We start from the raw sequence: 18757 nt of genomic DNA on the forward strand, positions 1-18757 counted from the left end.
CCTGCCTCTCATTTCCCTCCAGTGGACGTTCCTTCAAAGCAGCCCCTCCCACCCCGCGTCCTCTGGGAGCGGATTCTGAGTTCGGGTTTGCTCGGTGGGCATAGTTTGCTTGCCGCACTGGTAATTGGTCTGCCCCTTCTCGCACAAGCCCATTTGCCGCTGGATAACCTCTGCTGTTTGCTTTTCAAGATTGACAAGGGGTTATCTTCACTGGCAGAGCGGCTTAATGAGTAACCGGGATGTCTCCGGTGACTCACCACCTCACCCGCCATAGGAGGAAACAACTTTGGGCGGAGTTGGGGGCAGCCTTCCCGGAACGGGGCGGGGAGGGGGCAGCGGCGGGGCGATGACCCAGGCTCGGCGCTCAAACTTAGATCCGAAACTGACGCTGCGGGTCCCCGCTTCGGTGAGTGGTCCCCGCCGGGGTTCGGGGATCTGCTTTCCGGAGCCAGGCTTCCCTGTCACCTGCCGTGGGCTGGGAAGGATGTGCGGGGAGCGGGGTGCGCGCAACGGGAGTACTCGGAGAGGAGAGGGCGCACGGGGAGGGTGAGCAGAGGTGGGGAGCAGGGGCGGGGAGAGGAGTGTACGGTGAGGGGGTGCGGGGAGGGGGCCCGGGGAGCAGCGCCCAAGCGGGGCCGATGGGCAGAGCGTGCGGGGAACAGAGCACCGGGTCGGGGGAGAACAGGTTTCGGGGAGCGGAGTACGGGGAGGGTGCACTGCTAACGGGGCGCGCGGGGCGGATGAGCAGAGGTGGAAAGCAGGTGCAGGGAGAGGAGTGTGAGGGGCTGGGGACCGGGGAACATCGCGCGCGTGGGGCGGATGAGCAGGGCGCGCCTGGAGCAGGGCACGGGGTCCGAGGAGAACAGGTTTCAGGAGCGGAGTATACGGTGAGGGCGCGCGGGGCAGATGAGCAGGGGTGGGGAGCAGGTGCAGGGAGACGAGTGTGCGGGGCGGGGGACCGGGGAGCAGCGCGCGCGGCGGGCGGATGAGCAGGCGTGCCGGGAGGAGGTACAGTCCCGGAGGATGCTGAGAGCACTCAGTGGGTGCGTGGGGAGAATGTTCTGGGAGAGGGGATGGGTGCACTTGGGAGCAGGGTGCACAGGGAGAGCGCTCAAAGCGTGCGGGGGTGGGGTGGGAGAGGGGTGTGCTTCCTGACCCCGCCACCGCCACCTTTTTCCCAAGACCCGAGACGCAGCGGGTGTGACCTCTAGGTGGAGGCAGGCGGGGCGGGGACCGGCTTCTCCACAGCTCAAACCAGAGAACACCCAGAACCTCTCCCCCCCCACACACACTTTTTCTTTAGTGGTTAAGTAAAGTTACCTTTTGGAGAATGATTTTTACTGTTAAAAACCACAATTCCACTGAGTGGGTTTGAAGATCTCATTGGCTGTATTTGGTTACCGATGCTGCAGCGTCCCATCCAGCAAGCGGAAAGGAGCTCCCAGGAATTGCACAAGAGGAAGACTTTTATAGGCAGAAATGGGGGGTGAGGGGGCATAAGGGTGAGGGAAGAGGGAGGGGACTGGACAAGACAAACCTTATTATAAAAGGAAAGGATCCTTCCCCCAAGGTCACCTTGCTTTGGGGGTGGGGCCGGAGTCTCTCACTATGGAGACCAGGTAATTGCAGGTGGGCTGGTTAAAGGTCAGATTCCTGAGAGGCTGATAGGTTAGAGCTGTCAAAAGTTCAGAAATAACAGAATAAAGCCAATGATTCACCAGAGTAGCAATTAGTAAAAGTTTTTGGGCACACGCCAAGAGACCGTTTGCAAGCAGGGAGCACTGGAACCAGAGCATAGGATAGGACTCACAGGTCTACGGTCATCGCAACGCCAGAGTTCGAGTGGGAAGGCGGTGGCTCGTCTTCGCAGCGCTTGGCTGCAATATTAGAAAGTTCTTAAATGGTGGGGAATTGGTCCGTGGTTGCCTCATACCGACATTGGGAAAGAGTGGGAATCTTGCTCTGCATTTCCAGAGGCGTAGGCGGGAAGTGGCCCGGGGGGGGGGGGGGGGGGGGGGGGCGGGGTCGGTCTTGCAAACTCAAACTTCGTATGACTAACCTTTTTCTCTGCTCAGAATTTTTAAGGCTGGTCTCCATTTGGTTTTGATTTAACAGATATCTGAGTCTTGGTTTGCTGTCCTGGGGCAAGTGAGTCTGTTTTCGGACTGTTCCCCCTTTTTTTTTTCTTTCTTTCTTACTAAACTTTGAGAGTCTCGATGGCCAGAAGTATGCCTGAAACCAGTGTTGAACAAGTGTTACAGCATGAAATATTGACCTCTAGTTGTCCTGCAGATCTAAAGAGAAACCACGGTAAAAAATTAGAGGACGTAGAATTGGTCCCTGCGTGCGGGTCCTTTCACAATTCGTGTCTATGGTAAACTGTCCTGGGACCTAGAAACGCCCACAGCGGGGACCACAGGTCTGTCTCTCTTCTTGGTCAGGGATTGGCCAGGTGACCCAATTGGCCAGCTGACCCAAGGTCACAGGTGGCAGCCTCCTGGCCTCCCATGCCAGAAGTCAACCCCACATCAGGCTGCTTCCCTCCATGAGGGGTGACCCAGAAATTCTGAAATTCGGAGAACAGAAAATATCCTGGAAGGCCCCTGAGACAGTCTTTAGGCTGTGGTGTCCTTCCCGGCCCCCCTTCCCCTCTGCTACTTCCCGGTCCCTTTGCCCTTTTCTACTCTGCCCTGCCCTGCCCAGTGAGGCCTGGCCCCTCTAGCTCATTCCACTTCCTGGTGTCTTCAGGGTTAAAGACACCTTTGGTTGCTTTCCTTGGCTGTAAACTCAGCCTTTAAAGGATTAGTGATTTCCCTGAACCGGAATGAAAGTCTAAATCTTAAACCCCTAAAAGGATTTTTCACACCCTGCCCCACCCTTTAAGGCTGCTATGCTGCCCTGTCACCTCTCACTGAACCAGGCCTAAGTCCCCTAATGTTCCATCCTTCTGCCCTTTTTCTCTCCTCTTTGGAGGCCAGGTTGACCTACTAGTTCTCTCTCTGCATAAGCCTCATGATCCAACAAATCACATTTGCAGTCCCAGGACTTTCTACGATGGTGGGCACCCCAGTAACATTTTACTTAAAAAAAAAATGAGTTTTTCCCATGGGCTTTTGTCCAAGTGGACTTCTTTTGTTATCTTTAGTGATCATAAGATTAATACAAACTCAGTGTTTAAAAAAAAAAAACACAAATAGGGGCACCTGGCTGGCTCAGTCAGCCAAACTAGCAGCTCTTGACCTTGGAGTTTGTGAGTGAGTTCGAGCCCCAGGTTGGGTGTAGAGATTACTTAAATAAAAATAATATGAAAAACCTCACAAATATAAAACAAAATGAAACTTTCAGGTTTTCCTACTCCCTGAAGATAAACACTGTTCATTTTCCTCCCTCTCTCTCTCCCATACACACACACACACACACACACACACACACACACACACGAACACTCACACACATTTGCTCTCTATGTTCATTCAAAAGAGTTTTATAAACATTTATACACACCAAGCTATTTACACAGAGTAACCCACCTATCTTATTTTTAGTTTAATGGTTAAAACTGAAAAAGAACAGGGGCGCCTGGGTGGCGCAGTCGGTTAAGCGTCCGACTTCAGCCAGGTCACGATCTTGCGGTCCGTGAGTTCGAGCCCCGTGTCGGGCTCTGGGCTGATGGCTCAGAGCCTGGAGCCTGTTTCCGATTCTGTGTCTCCCTCTCTCTCTGCCCCTCGCCCGTTCATGCTCTGTCTCTCTCTGTCCCAAAAATAAAAAACGTTGAAAAAAAAATTTATAAAACTGAAAAAGAACAGAAAAGAAAACCAAACACAACTACAGGGTTTTTTTGTGGGTTTTTCTTTTTACGGGTTGGATCTGGCGACGGGTGGAGGGGGAGACCCCGGCGCTCACAGCAAAGGATCCTGAGAGCCGGAACCAGGTTCCAATTTCTCTGGGAGGCTGAACCTCGGGGCCAGGAATCCAGGGAAACGCTCCCCTGGCGTAGAGAAGACCGTGGGGTCCTGGGGAGGTAAGGGGAGTCTTCTCTTCAGGAAGCAGGATGTATCCTGGCCTTGGTGTGAAGTTTGAGTATCCTGGTACGAAGTCAGAAGGTACAGTGCCTCAAGTAGCCTCCGGCCTGACCTCACCTGCTGAGTTGTTGGCTGGGCTTTGGAATGGGTGTCTGCTGTCTGCTCTCCACAGAAGCTCCATTCCTCAGGACGAAGGGACATAAAGTGTCACAACCATCATCCAGTGCCGATAATGTTGGAAGATTACACTTTTTTTTTAATGCTTATTTATTTTGAGACAGAGAGCATGAGTAGGAGAGGGGCAGAGAGAGAGAGAGAATCCCAAGCAGCCTTCGCACTGTCAGCGCAGAGCCCAATGCAGGGCTCAAACCTATGAACTATGAAATCACGACCTGAGCCGGATGCTTAACCGCCTGAGCTACCCAGGCGCCCGGGGAAGATTAGACTTTTGAAAGACTATTTTGAATCAGTGCTTCCTTCCGCAGGGATAGGACGTGGCCATGGTCATTCCCTCCCTACCCTGATGTCCCTCTTGTGTCCGGGACTTCCCTCAGTTGTTGGTTCCGGGGATGTGACTTGGGCCCCGAATTCCCACCTGCCCTGTTTCCCCCCAGCTAGCCTCATCTCTCACTTTTCAAACCTGCTTGTGAAAACAACTCAAGCTTCATTTCCCACGTGGGGTGATGCCCACAGCCACCTTGTGTAGAACCAAAGGGTGTCATGGGAAACAGCCAGCCTTAGCCCCATGCCTAGTAAGTGACACTGGGTCCTTCCCTGTCATCTTAGCTTGACACAGGCACCCTTTGAAGCCTCATCCTTCCAGTCAGCCTTTACGATTTCATCTCCTGGATCCAGAACATACCCTGCCTTTCTGTTCTTAACATGTCTCTGCTCATGTTCTGTGTCCCTCCATCCAACTCTGCTGGAATCATGTGTCGGGGAGGAAAAACTTCTATCCTCTTAGGTAGCGTCTTGGGGGACTGCAAATCAAAATGACAAGACAGGGGCGCCTGGGTGGCGCAGTCGGTTAAGCGTCCGACTTCAGCCAGGTCACGATCTCGCGGTCCGTGAGTTCGAGCCCTGCGTCAGGCTCTGGGCTGATGGCTCAGAGCCTGGAGCCTGTTTCCGATTCTGTGTCTCCCTCTCTCTCTGCCCCTCCACCGTTCATGCTCTGTCTCTCTCTGTCACAAAAATAAATAAACGTTGAAAAAAAAATGACAAGACAGACTAGTGGGAGAAAAGATGGATTTTTAGTTATGTATGCACATGGGAGTTAACAGAAAAATGTGGCTCCAAGAGGTGGTTAGAATTTGGGGGTGCCTGGTGGCTCAGTCATTGAAGCGTCTGACTCCTGACATCAGCTCAGGTCTTGATCTCAGGGTTGTAAGTTTGAGCCCCTCATCGTGCTGGGCATGAAGCCTACTTAAAAAAATTGGGGGGTTTATTTACCATCTTCATAGGGCATAGAGGGGGCAGAAGGACACTTCTGGGAGAACAGAGGACTTCTGGGGAGGTGCAGAAGGGGCACTTAGGGAAACAAAGGACTTTGGAAAGATAAGTGGATAAGTGGATAGATGGGAGATAAGATAGTGAGAGTGTCTTTTTGTGTTTTTTTTTTTTTTTTTTTTTTTTTTGGTTTTCAAAGAAGAGTTGGCATTGCTCCCTAGGACCTAATTCATGACAATTGAGTTCTTCTAGGAGGCTCCACTTTTAGGCAGACAAGGGATTTCAGAAACTCCTATGTCTTCAGGTGGGAATAATTGTTATGTGACAGTGGCTTCCTCTGGACCCTTTCACAAAGACACATCTCCGTCATTGCCCCCTCCAAACCTTTCAGGAGTCCCCAGCCACCTCCAGGTGCTGCTCAAGTTTTTTTTGGACTCACCGCCTGAGCACTTGGCCTCTGACCTGGCCCCAAGTCAAGTGACCCCTGCCTGCCATGCTTAGCCCTTTCTGGTACCTCACAGATAGTTCGTGCCTTTCTTAACTCTGTGACTAAACACGTGAAGTGACGTGAAAGCACCAGGCGAGCACCTAAATTCACCCTGCTCTGCAGTGGCCACTGAGGAGGGGGGCGGAGCCCTTTCATGGCGAGGAGGGGGGACAGTGCAGCCAACAGTGGGCTACATCAGTCACTGGGTTTTGCAAGCTGACTTTTCTCAGTCCCGCGAGAAACAGGAAGTGTCGCGTTCATTCTGAGTTGCCCAGACTGGAAAGGTCCCATTGTATACCACCAGTGTGTGTTGCTGGGAATGTGCCATACCTATTCTCGGTGGGAGGGAAAATGTCCAGGGTGCACGACGATTTTAAATCAGCAAAGTGATGTAAAAAGCGGTCATCGGAAATCTTCGCTGAGTTGACGAGTGACCTCTCCTTGTGAAACCGCACCGGGGGTGGGGGTGGGGGTGGGTGGGCGGTGCTTGAAAATCAGTGCATCTGACACTTCCCCTGGTGCTCCCTCTTGCGCCCGAGACAGGGTCCTGGGGAGCCCTTCTGTCTGGGTTTTACGTCGTGAGCTGCAGTTGAATGCACGTAGTGGATGCTGGTGGTAGGGGCCCTGGCACAGGGGTGCCTCCTTTTCTAGAATACCCTGAACCCCCGCTGGGCTGAGCCTGGCCTCAACGACACTCAGGGACTAGTCCTGTTTCCTGATTCCTTTGAAGGTCGGAAAACATAATGTAGCTTTGTGTGTTTTCTTCCAACTTGAAAACTTCCTTCAAAATGCAAACGTAGTGCTGGGTCCCTGAATAGTGATTCCCTCTTTCTTACTCTTCGCCAGGGTTTTCTTTTACACCTGCTCCCCACGCTGCCTGTTCACCTGTCCGTTCACCTGCTGCAGCTGGAAGAATCCAGGTGAGTGGGGAGCTGCCCCCAGGGGTGGATTGGCTCCTGGTTTCCACCCTCTGCTCTGCCTGGTCTAGGGAGAAAGATCTTGGGAAGTGAGACACCTCCTTTACCTCCTCCTGGCTTTGACCTTTCTGTGGGCAGGTGGGGGTGATGCGGTTTTGGAGTGATGGGGATTCAGAGCTGGCGGCCAAGAAAGAATTCTTGAAGACATCTTTGGTGCAAAAAAGTGGTTTTATTAAAGCACGGGGACAGGACCCGAGGGCAGAGAGAGCTGTGCTGGGCTTGGGAGGAGAGACTGGTTCTATACTGTGGAGTTAGGGGAGGGAAAGGCAAAGGGAGGCCTCCAGAAGGACTTTGATGTGCTAAAGAGGACCCACGGGATCCTGGAGGCCCTGCTACTGTCTGTCTATGGCTGTTTTCCCTCTAGGAAGGCAACGTGACGCGGGCAGGGTTTTCTGGAGAAACGTGCTGCTCTGTACTTGCCTCGAGTATCTGTCAATGGGCTGCGGGTTATGAGGGCATTTAATGTTACCTGCCATTTCCTTCTGCCTGTGTTCCCCACATCACTACAGAGGGGAGGGTGATGCTGGGGTTCCGAGAATGAGTTTGTAGGTTTCTGGAGATGAGGCTATGTGTAAGATTGCTTTTTTCTTGTAATTTCCTAAGATATTTGTAAACTCTTGGAGACCCACGTCCTGTAGGACTGTGGTCTCTATCGGTTAACCGTTTGTTTTCTTTCCTTTCCTGTGTCCTTCAGCAGCCAGGGTGCCTGAGGAATGTCACACACATCCCACCTGGTGGGGGAGGGTGTGTGTTAGCTTGACTTAATGCTCCCTTATCAGGGGTGATGGGGTTTTGGGGTGATGGTGGGGATTTGGAGCCAAGAAAGAATTACTGAAGATGTCTTTGGTGCAAAAAGGTGATTTTAGGGGCGCCTGGGGGGCTCAGTCGGTTAAGCATCCGACTTCGGCTCAGGTCATGATCTCACGGTCCGTGAGTTCGAGCTGCGCGTCGGGCTCTGTGCTGACAGCTCAGAGCCTGGAGCCTGTTTCGGATTCTGTGTCTCCCTCCCTCTCTGACCCTCCCCCGTTCATGCTCTGTCTCTCTCTGTCTCAAAAATAAATTTAAAAAAAAAGGTGATTTTATTAAAGCGCACAGACAGGACCCCTGTATAATAGGGAAAGATAGGATAAAATAGAGAAAGGACCTGAGGTCCCTGGGTGGCAAAAACATGTATTTTGGAACAATGCTGGGAGCTGGGAGCGGTTGACCACAGCAACCCCCTTGGGGAGTAGAGTCCCACTTAAGAACGTAACAGACGTCACCTACTCCCCCTCAGGTTCCTCTCAGGAATCTGACAGCGAAAATACCTAACTAAACCCTAAAACTTGTGTATACGGGCAACAGTATGACCAGTCTGACCCCTCGCACCATGGAGTTGAGCCCATCGGGAAGGGACCACCCAGCACCTGGAGTTGTCCAGCCAGTAAGGGTGGGACCTGAGGAGGATCCAGGGGGAAGAGAAGGGGATGCTGACCAGAACCTCCTAAAACAAGGAGGCTTGCGTCTAGTCACGGGCATTCCCTCTGAACGCCCCCTCTCTGTAAAGAGAGCTTCCCCAGTATTCTTCCTTTCGGATCTGATGCTCTAATAACCTTGTACCTGCTCACTCTGTGTCCACCCCTTCCTTCTTCCAAGTGGGGAGACCACAAATCCTGGTGTTGCATCCACACGACTCCTAAAACAGAATGCTGTGGGCACCAGTGACAGTCACAACAAAGTTTATTGCAATGAGAGGCAAGGCCGACCGATCAGGACCAACACTTTTGATCAGAGTGCGGCCTTGAACAGCTGTGGTACATGGTTTTTATAGCCGACCACCTCGTTTTATCATCACCTGGGAACAGAAAAAAGAAATAGCTTCCAGATGAGGTGGAAACAGTTCCCGGATGGGGTGATTATTTTAGACTTTCTGCCATTAAGTCGCAACCAGTTGATCTCCTTGACCCTGCCTCTGATGCTCTTTTCTTTGAACTTTTGTTTCCTTAATTGGTGAAGCCTAATTTCCGAGAGTATGAAGCGTAATTTACAAGAGTAAAGCAAGGCTGTTATCTCTTAACCTTCAGTGTCAAAACAAAGCTGTTATCTCTCAAGCTACAGTGTCAACACAAAGCTGTTATCTCTCAAGCTATAGGTTAGCCCTACACTACAATTTAACCCTTACACCAGGTGTTGAGGTAAAAAATAAAATCCTGCAACCCGTTGGCAGCAGGAGCTGCACTGGGGTCGTGACGGGTAACTCGTCACACACCCTCAGCTTGGAAGGGGGCGGGAATAGAGTAAGTCTCTTAGGAATTTTGGAAGCAAGGTTTCCAGGACCTTGAGGGGGTCGCTGTGGCCAGGGAAACGCCATTTATTACCGTTTGTAAAACCTCAGTCCTGAGACCCCTCGGGTGTATATTGGGGGCCCTAAGCCTGGAGCATGATGCCAGCGTGTGTCCTAGGGCAGTTGAGATAAAGGAAGGAGACTTATAGGGTCCTCGAGGTGGGGTGATATGAAGCTAAGATTCCCTTCTGCCCACCCCCCCCCCCCCCCGCAAAGTGTCATCATGGAGGCAGCTGAGCCCCTCGAGGGAGGTCACTGTGCCGGTTTCAAGGACTGGTCAGTGAGCCGTAGGCAGTAAGGGGATTTGATGTTTCATTTGCCTCAGTTTCCCACATCACCACGGCAAGCACTTGAACACCTTTCCCTCTTGAGGGTGATATTAGGGCTCCCGGAAACGGAGTCTCTAGGCTTCTGGAGATCAGGCTCTGGATGAGATTGCCTCTTTCTTGCAGTTTACTAAGTTCTCCATATACCGAAGGAGACCCTTGTCCTGCATGACTGTGATCTCTATCAGTCAACCATCTGCTTTCTTTCCTCTCTCCTGTTCTTGGGCGGCCAGGAGAGTGCAAGGAATATCACATATCCCACCTGGGGGGGGGCGGGGGGCGGGGAGGGGTGCTGTTAGCTTGTGTTTGGCCCCCAGCCTGCCCCACGCTCTCTCATCAGGGGGACTGTATAATGTATGCTTTGGAGAGTGAAACGCGTCTCTGGTCGGAACACCAGGACCCCCCCCCCCCACACACACACAACCCTGCACACACAGCCATGCTGCCTGCCAGCAGCCTCAGTTAGCAGGGGTTTTCCAGCCAAAGGGTCACCGAAGTCTGCGGTTTTCTTGGCACCAAGTTGCTTAAATCTTTTGCTGTGTGCCGGGTGGGGGCACGGAGAGGGGTCAGTCTTGGGGAGGCTCGCGGCCTGCAAGGGGGGCCTGCCGGCACTAAGGGTGCAAGGGGAAGAGGCCCGGGTGGACTCAGGAGGGCGAGAGGTCTGGGACGGGGCAGGGAGATGATCTCTCTGTTTCTGAAGCGAGAAAAGCAAGCGGGTGTGGGAGTGGCGCTTTCTCTGCAAGACCGGACAGGATGCTTTCTCTGCGGCTTGGTTTCCGTTTCTGGATTCTGTCTGCCGCCTCCCGGGAAAGCACTTCTAACTCTTCCTCTTTCGATTCTCTGCGTGCTGCCCAGCTTCCCACCCGCAGAGGAAAAATTAGCATCTTGGAAGGTGCAGGTTGTTGGGGGTTTCGGGGAGGCGCGGTGCTGGGAGCATGTACTGCTCTGGCAGGGAACGCTGCCTGACCGACTGACACCGGCCCTGGAGACACAGATGTAAGACCCCAGGCCCCACTTCTCTCAGTGCAGTGAGGGCCCTAAGGGGAGGGGAGCGGGGCCACCTGGGGCCAGTCTCTGCATGGTCCTGCTGATGGTTGCATTTCCTGGAAACCAGACTTCTGCGGAAGCCCAGCCATCTGTATAAATCTGTTTGATGAATACTGTGCATGCCTGGAATTAGGAGCTAAAATGCTGATCAGCGATTACAATTCTGACGCGTGTGTGGGTTTCCTGCCACTAATTCTCTGATGACAGCAGGGCGTCAGAGAATTCAACTCATTTCTGACACCACCTACCCAGAGATGGCAGTCAGACCCTCCAGGCTGAGGGCCCGGTCCCCCAGCACGGCCCCTCCTCTCTCCAGACGCCAGTCCACGTGTCACCTGGGTTCTGACCCACCAGCTACAGACCAAAGGCTCCCAGGACCCCTCCCTGGGTTTGGCGAACTGGCCGGAGCCGCTCGGGACTCGGGGGACAGATCGCTCACTAGATCACTGGTCTGTTGTAAAAGGATTAAGTCAGGAACAGAGGGAAGGGAGAGCTGCCCAGGGTGCCGTTGGGGAGGGGGTGCTGAGCTCCCTGCCACCCCAGGGCCCGCTGTCCCCCCATCTCCACGTGCTCACAGACCCTGGCCTGTTGGGATTTTATGGGGGTTTCAATGCATGGACACGACTGATGAAATCATTGGCCACTGGTGATTGATTCAACCTCCAGACCCTTGAGGTGGGAGGTGGGGCTGACAGAGCCAATCTTTAATCGCGTGATTGGTTTCCCTGGCAACCAGCCTCCACCTTCTGGTGCTTTCCAAGCCACCTCATTAACATAACAATAGACCCCTTAGCTCGTTCACCACTCTGGGAAACTGGATGGAGACCACATACAGCCGACCCTTGAATAGCAGGGGTTTGAACTGTGCAGATCCACGTACATGTGGATTTTTTTGGATAAATATAGACAGTACTGTAATTGTGCTTTCTCTTCTTTATGATGTTTTAAATGACATTTTCTTTTCTCCAACTTTAAGAGTATAGTATATACTACATAAAACATACAAAATGTGTGTTCATCAACCATTTATGTTTTCAGGAAGGCTTCTAGTCAATAGTAGGCTATTAGTAGCAGTTAAGTCTTTGAGGAATCAAAAGGCAGAAGCACCAGGCAGATTTTCCAGTGCACCCCCCCCCCCACCACGTTGTTCTGGGCTCAACTGTATGTATATATCTGTTTCCCTTAAAACCACCAGTTACCCACAACAATTGGGCTTAACTGGATATAAGGTGTAAAACTAGCCAAGAAGCACAGACTTGCTGAAGCACGTGGCCAGTAACATGGTTCCCTGGTCACTGCGTGGTTCAAGAGGGGATCCCCAGGTAGGGGATAATCTTTTCTAATAGGATTTTAGTCACAGAAGAGGTGTGGGTCTGTCTACAAGGCAAGGCTTCATTCCAATAAAAGAGAAAGCATATGATCCATGACTAAAACATATTTATATCCATGAGATGGAGGGATTTGCACGGAACCCATTTGCCAAACCTCAAACGGTCCATTGGGCAGTATGGGTGTTTCCCAGGATTGTATTTTGGCCAGTGGGACAAGCAGAGTTCCCGCCATATTGGTTCATGAACACTATCCTTTCACGGTAGACCAATGGTTTAATGTGTGCACAGTTGTGAGTACTGGGAATTTAAAACTTTCTGGTACGGCCACATTGTTCTTTGGTCCACACCTGAGTTCTCTCTTTTTATCAGACCAACAACTGTCAGATTTCCAATATTGATTCTCCTTTTATGGGGCCCATTGTTGGGCATCTCTGGTCAATTTTTCCAGGCCGTCATTTGGAAAAACATATCTTTGGACCATGACTGGGGTCCTGCTGTTGGTCTCCTTTAGCACAGTATTTTCAGTGGAAATATAAGCAAAGTGGTTTCCTTTGGCCTCCAGGGGGATGAGGCTAAATGCCTGGAACCCTTAGTAATAACTAGAGCCACCAGCAAAAAGTATGGCACCTAGTAAATGTTGGACATAGGAACCATTTAAAAAATATATTTTTTATTTATTTTAGAGAGAGAGAGTGGGGGGAGAGAAGGGGTAGAGGAGGGAGACACAGAATCCAAAGCAGACTCCGGCTCTGAGCTGTTCAGCATGGAGCCCGACTCGGCGGTGCTCGAACTCGTGAACCGCGAGATCACGGCCTGAGCTGAAGTCAGTCACTCAACCAACTGAGCCACCCCGGCGCCCATTGGAGCCATTCTGAATCTTATCCTCATGGGAGGTAAGAAAACTGTTGTTTCCCTTCCGAAATCATGAGCTTCCCCGAAAGCATACTGAGTGTCCGCATAAATGTTTGTGGTTTTGCCCTTGGCTAAAACAGAAGCTCAGTTTAGGGCACATAAGTCAGCCTGTCGGGCCAAACAGACGAGCCTGAGGTGAAGGTGCTGTCTTGGTGACTTCAGGGGAGTTGTATAGCACATCCAGCGTGACATTTGATGCTTCGAATAAGGACCATCAGTAAACCATGAAAGGCTGCATTGACTAGAGCAGTTTCCTGTGAATTGTCATGGGAGTCAACAGGTGATCTGTCAATGTGAGGCCACTGTGAGCGATTTTATCCTTGATGGAGAGGAGAGGGGTGAGAGGGTTAAGGATCCTGGAACCAGAAAGAGTCATTGTAAGAGGAACAGTGACCAGGATGATGTCACGGGAGGTGAGGCGACAGGCTGAAAAGTCTTGAGTGTCAGGAGAACTTAGGAGGGCTCCTGCATGGGGCACTGGGATGGTTAGAGGAACCCCTGTGACTATTTCTTCAGTGGCCTTAACTGAGAGGGCAGTGGCAGGAATGGCTGTGAGGCCAGGGGGATATCCCTGAGTCACAGGGTCTAATTGTTGGGTACAACACCCCATGGGGTGATGGTGGTCTCCGTGTTTTTGGGTGAGCGGCTCCCAGGGCATCCCCCTCCCTCTCACATGCAGAGAGGAAAAAGAGAGGGGTGCCTGAGGGGCTGTGTCGGTTGAGTGTCTGGCTCTTGATTTCAGCCCAGGTCCACGATCTCATGGTTCGTGGGATCAAGTCCCATGTCGGGCTCTGCACTGAGAATGTGGAGCCTGCTTGGGATTCTCTCTGTCTCTGTCTGTCTCTCTCTCTCTCTCAAAATAAATAAACTTAAAGAAAAAAAAGATACTGATTGTCCTTAGCAACTGGAACACTAAAAATGCACCACATAGGTCAGTTACCTATGAAAACGTGAAAACGTTGCTTTCAGTGGGCACGGATGTTGGGAGTGTATGGGGGTTAGGAATAAAAGGGTTTTGAGGGATAACAGTCTTATCGATTGCCTCGAGGTCCCGAACAAACCTCCATCCTTGGCCATCGGGATTTCTCACAGATAAAGTAGGGGTGTTACAGGGACTAGTACTGGCGATAATGAGGCCCTGAGACCTGTAATTCTCTCTTATGGGCTTGACATCCTGAAGGGCTTCTTCATTTATAGGCTATTGACTTATTCTTTTTTTTTTTTTTCGACGTTTATTTATTTTTGAGACAGAGAGAGACAGAGCATGAATGGGGGAGGGGCAGAGAGAGAAGGAGACACAGAATCAGAAACAGGCTCCAGGCTCTGAGCCATCAGCCCAGAGCCTGACGCGGGGCTCGAACTCACAGACCGCGAGATCGTGACCTGGCCGAAGTCGGACGCTTAACCGACTGTGCCACCCAGGCGCCCGGCTATTGACTTATTCTAAGGACAGGTTTTGAGGGATCTATTTGAGCCGTATTGGCAGGTCCTCTGTGGACTGTGCCAATATCAGTTAAGGATTTTGCCCCTAAAGTGGATGGTAGCTGATCCATTCGTGACAAATGACCAGTGTCCCCAGACTCAGCTGTGGTCCTGTCAGAGACAGAGCAAATCAAAGATGTCAAAGGGTCATTTAAATCCCCTGGTTGGCTATGTTGATGACTACTGTCAAGTTCTAGAACTATCTTCCCCTTTGGGGAAAAAGAAATTCTGGCATGATGCTTTTCTAAGAAGTCTCAACCCAATAAATGAGTAGGGGCAGAAGGCAGAGTCAGTATGTCTCAAAGAGAGTAGGTTCAGAGATGGGAAACTGTTGAGTTGTAAGAGACCCCTCCTCACTAACTGAACTGTTCAGGTGCTCTGGGCGGGTGGCAGTAGGGCTGGGCACTGAGGGTGTAGGTCCTGTGTCAGTAAGGACCAAGGTTCATTCCCAGTCTGGAGAGTGGATTCTCCGAGCTGATTACCAGCGACGGGCCGACAGGACGTTGAAAAGTTTGGCTAGCGGTCTAGAAGCACCTACAATGCCTAAATTTGTTAACAGTCTTTTTTTCCAATATCCTGGTTGCTTGTAATAACAGCAGAAATGAGACTTGGCTAGGGTGCAACCAAGCTGGTTTGCCAGGATAACTAAATTTGGAGGGGACGTAGTTTCCCATTCCGGCCTGGCCCTTTTAACTGGAAGGGAAAGATCCTGGATCTTTGATAAACAGATATAAACAGAGATATAACTGTTGATAAGCAGAGAATTAAATACTGCCTGGGTGGACTCAATAGCTAAAGGGAAGACCAGAATGTCTTTAAAGTCAGTTTGGAGTCCATCGTCATAACCATGAGCAGATTCATCAGGCTTTTGTGTACACGCCTCAACCTTGTTCCCGTCACCAGGCTTAGGAAAAGCCATTATAATTGCTCCAGTGAGTGAGTGTTCTAGCATCTTGCCAAAATTCGGGTGTGTGTTGCTCTAACTCCTGCTCGGGATGTTTCCACCAGACTGGCTTCATCCAGTGTTTGGGCTGGTCCCAGCAATCAGGGTGTGGATCTGCTGATACAAATCCGAGAAGCCAGGTTGGAAAGTTTGAATAACTATGTGCAATTCTTCAGCAAACCTATGGGGGTCCCCGGCCACGTTGGAGAGCTCGTTAACTCTGGCCCCCAGTTCAGCCTCAGTCTGGGGACCATAGGAAACCGGGAGTCCATTTATATCCTCAGAAGGCTTAACTTTGAAGGAGCCGGTTTTAATAGGTTCAGGATGCAGAATGCAGGGGAGCATCAGGAGAAAAGGAAGGTAAAACAGATAAGAAGGAGGGGGTGGAGACAGGGCAGGTGTAGAGAGAGCAGAGGAAAGTAGCCCCGGGGCCTTGCGTCTGTGGACAGAGAGATGGGGGAGGGGAACAAGAGGCCGAGACCCAGGAACTGAACTCGGCCGCATCTGTGGTTTCTTCTTCCTCCGGCTTTAGGATGGTAGTAAGACAGGGTTGACTCGTGCCTGCTTCGGATCTTCTCTCCTTCCTTGGCAGGTGCTGGAAATCCCACAGTTCAGACCTCTCCCCCGACCCCCACCCCTCTTCCTGGGCTGTCCCTGACGCCTGAGATCCCACAGGGGTGGGCAGCCGGGAGTGGTCTGTGGGGCCAGGCTGGGAAACCAGAGGTGACGCCCGCCCAACTTGGCTTCTGGTGTATTTCTGCTAGCTCCTTGGAAATTAGCAACCCTGCAGGTCACATAGCGCACATGGGGCCTGATGTGAGTGTGCACAGAGTTTCAGCACTGGGCTTCCACAGGCCAGTGAGCCAGAGTGCCCTGGGTTCCTCCAGTGGGGGTGAGGGGGGTGGGGTGGGGGACTCGCTGTTGTTAAGTTAATTACACAAGGAGGCCTTGGACAGAGGTGTCAGATCTGATGCCCAGGTCCCAAGTCAACACCTGGTGTTGAGCCTGTCAACACCTCGAGGGTGTCAAGTCAAATCCCTGAGGACAAGCTATACTCGATCTGCCTACCAACCATGTCCTGGCTCCCCTTCCGTACCTGCTCCCTTTAATTCTCTCCTGGGGCCTTCCTGACAGCTTCTAGTCTCGCTGCCTTGTTCCAATAGATTTTTGCCAAATAAGCTCTTAAGAGTCTCTTACATGCCTGAGTCTATTTTTAAATAATATTCTGGGGGCACCTGGGTGGCTCAGTTGGTTGAGCATCTGACTTCGGCTCAGGTCATGATCTCACAGCTTGTGAGTTCGAGCCCCATGTCGGGCTCTGTGCTGACAGCTCAGAACCTGGAGCCTGCTTCGGATTCTGTCTCTGTCTCTCTCTCTGCCCGCCCCCTCCCCCCCACCCCCTGCTTGCACTCTGTCTCTCAAAATTAAATAGACATTAAAAAAAAAACCTTTTATTCTTATTTTTTTAATGTTTATTTATTATTGAGAGACAGAGACAGAGCATGAGGGGGGAGGGGCAGAGAGAGATGGGGAGACACAGAATCCAAAGCAGGCTCCAGGCTCCGAGCTGTCAGCACAGAGCCCAATGGGGGGTTCAAACCCACAAACTGTGAGATCATGACCTGAGCTGAAGTCGGATGTTTAACCCACTGAGCCACCCAGGCGCCCCCTCCAAAACTTTTAAATAACATTCTGTGTTGTTTTCTCCTAGGCTCCTGCCCCGGCTGAGAGAATGGCTTCCTCGGGACTCCAAACAAAGAAACGTGACAATCACAAGTAAGGCTCCGGCCAACTGCAGGCTGGTTAGATACTTACGTTTATGGCGATTACTGTGTGACACATGTTTTTCCGAGAGCCACCGTACGGTAACACGTTTGATTCTGGTGACAGAGACTGGGGACGAGATGACAAGAGCCCTGGCGTCTTGTGCCAGGGACACGTGGTGTTGGCCACGCGGGCAGCTCTGGGCTCAGAACGGCTCTGGTGGGGCCCCTTCCGAAACACGGCCCCTGCTTGTCTCCTGGCCCTGTCAGGGTTCGGAATCGTAAATACTTTCTTTACGGTTTTCCGTGATTCCAGCTGGTGATCCTTACAGCCCGTCTTCTATGTCTATTTGTGCATTGCTGGCCAAGGGAGAGTTTCTTGCCTTCATCCTGATTCCTGCCTGGGCTTGAATCCAACAGTATTTTGGTTTCCTCGCTCCCCTTGGTGTCCCCCACCTCTGCTGGGGTTACCTGGGGGAGCCCTGGAGCTGGGCTCAAGGTCATGGACAGGACCCAGCCGGAGTGGCCCCTGGCCTGCCCTCCGCTTGCGCTCCCTCACTGGTGTGTCTTTGCCCACCACCGCGAGGCGGCTGTGGTGTCAGGAGCTCGAGGCCAGCTCACGAGTGCAGCCTCTTATGAAAAACATTCACGTTGAAGTGAGCCCATACGGTGAGGGGTACTGATAGAACCCAGCTTCCACGGCAGTCGTGAGTGTGAAGTAGGTTTTTATGCACGAGCTATTCGATTTTCAAAATTTATGTTTATTGTTGAGAGAGAGAGAGCGTGAGCAGGGGAGGAGCAGAGAGAGAGGGAGACACACAGAATCCCAAGCAGGCTCCATGTTGACAGCAGACAGCCTGATGTGGGACCAGATCCCATAAACCGTGAGATCATGACCTGAGCCGAAATCAAGAGTCGGATGCTTAACCGACTGAGCCACCCAGGCTCCCCATGCGTGAACTATTAGTTACATCAGTTCTACCGCAAAGCCGAGTGCCTCCCAGGTACTAACGTTTGTATCTGTGTCCAGAACGGGGCCTGATGCGTGGCTGGGGTCGGATCTGGCTGGCTGCTCTGAGCTCTCCCTAACCCCCGCCCCAGACTCCCTTCTCGCCTCTTCTAGTCCCTGAGCACCTGTCCCGAGGCACCTGGACAGCTTGTAGAATCAGCCAGTTTGCATCCATTTTGCATTTCCTTTCCGGAGCAGGTGTTTCACGAATAGTTGTTAAATGAGTCAAGTGACGAAGCCAGATAAAGTGACTGGAAATTGTATGTTGAGGAGAGAACGAGCTTTCCAAGTAATGTCTTTGATTTGTTTTAACATCTTTTAAAAAGTAAGTTCTGACATGGTCTGGTTCAGTATGGTCCTTGTCCAATTTATCTATTTTAAAAGCATTGCAGGGGGTCCCCGGGTGGCTCAGGTTGAGCCCCGGTTGAGCGTCCGACTTCGGCTCGGTCATGATCTCACAGTTCGTGGGTTCGAGCCCCGCGTCGGGCTCTGTGCTGACAGCTCGGAGCCTGCAGCCTGCTTCGGATTCTGTGTCCCCCCCCCTCTCTGCCCCTTCCCTGCTCACACTCTGTCTCTTTCTTTCTCTCAAAAATAAATAAAAACATAAAGAATTGAAAAATATATTAAAGCATTGGTGTTCTTCATAGTAATGCTCTGTTTCCTTCTCCTTCTCTTCCTGGAATCAGAGA

The 18757-nt window shown here is 51.7% G+C and overlaps 1 protein-coding gene across 4 annotated transcripts in view; it reads left to right on the plus strand.

Moving 5' to 3' along the window:
* Positions 1-290: 290 nt before the first annotated feature.
* The window catches only part of UPP1 (uridine phosphorylase 1), a 29520-nt gene continuing 11053 nt past the window's right edge, over positions 291-18757 (plus strand). The window contains exons 1-3 of one of the 4 annotated variants that reach the window (XM_023250146.2): positions 291-406; positions 6802-6875; positions 17008-17072. Coding sequence is in view for 3 of the 4 variants with exons in the window: in XM_011280266.4 (XP_011278568.3) it covers positions 17029-17072 (44 nt within the window). In the remaining variant the exon portion in view is untranslated. Of the gene's footprint in view, positions 407-6532; positions 6686-6801; positions 6876-12715; positions 12853-17007; positions 17073-18757 lie in introns of those variants that run through there. The other 3 variants (XM_011280266.4, XM_019825231.3, XM_019825233.3) reach the window with 3 other exon arrangements.

This window comes from Felis catus, chromosome A2, assembly GCF_018350175.1.
Source record: "Felis catus isolate Fca126 chromosome A2, F.catus_Fca126_mat1.0, whole genome shotgun sequence".
NCBI classification, from domain to species: Eukaryota; Metazoa; Chordata; class Mammalia; order Carnivora; family Felidae; genus Felis; species Felis catus.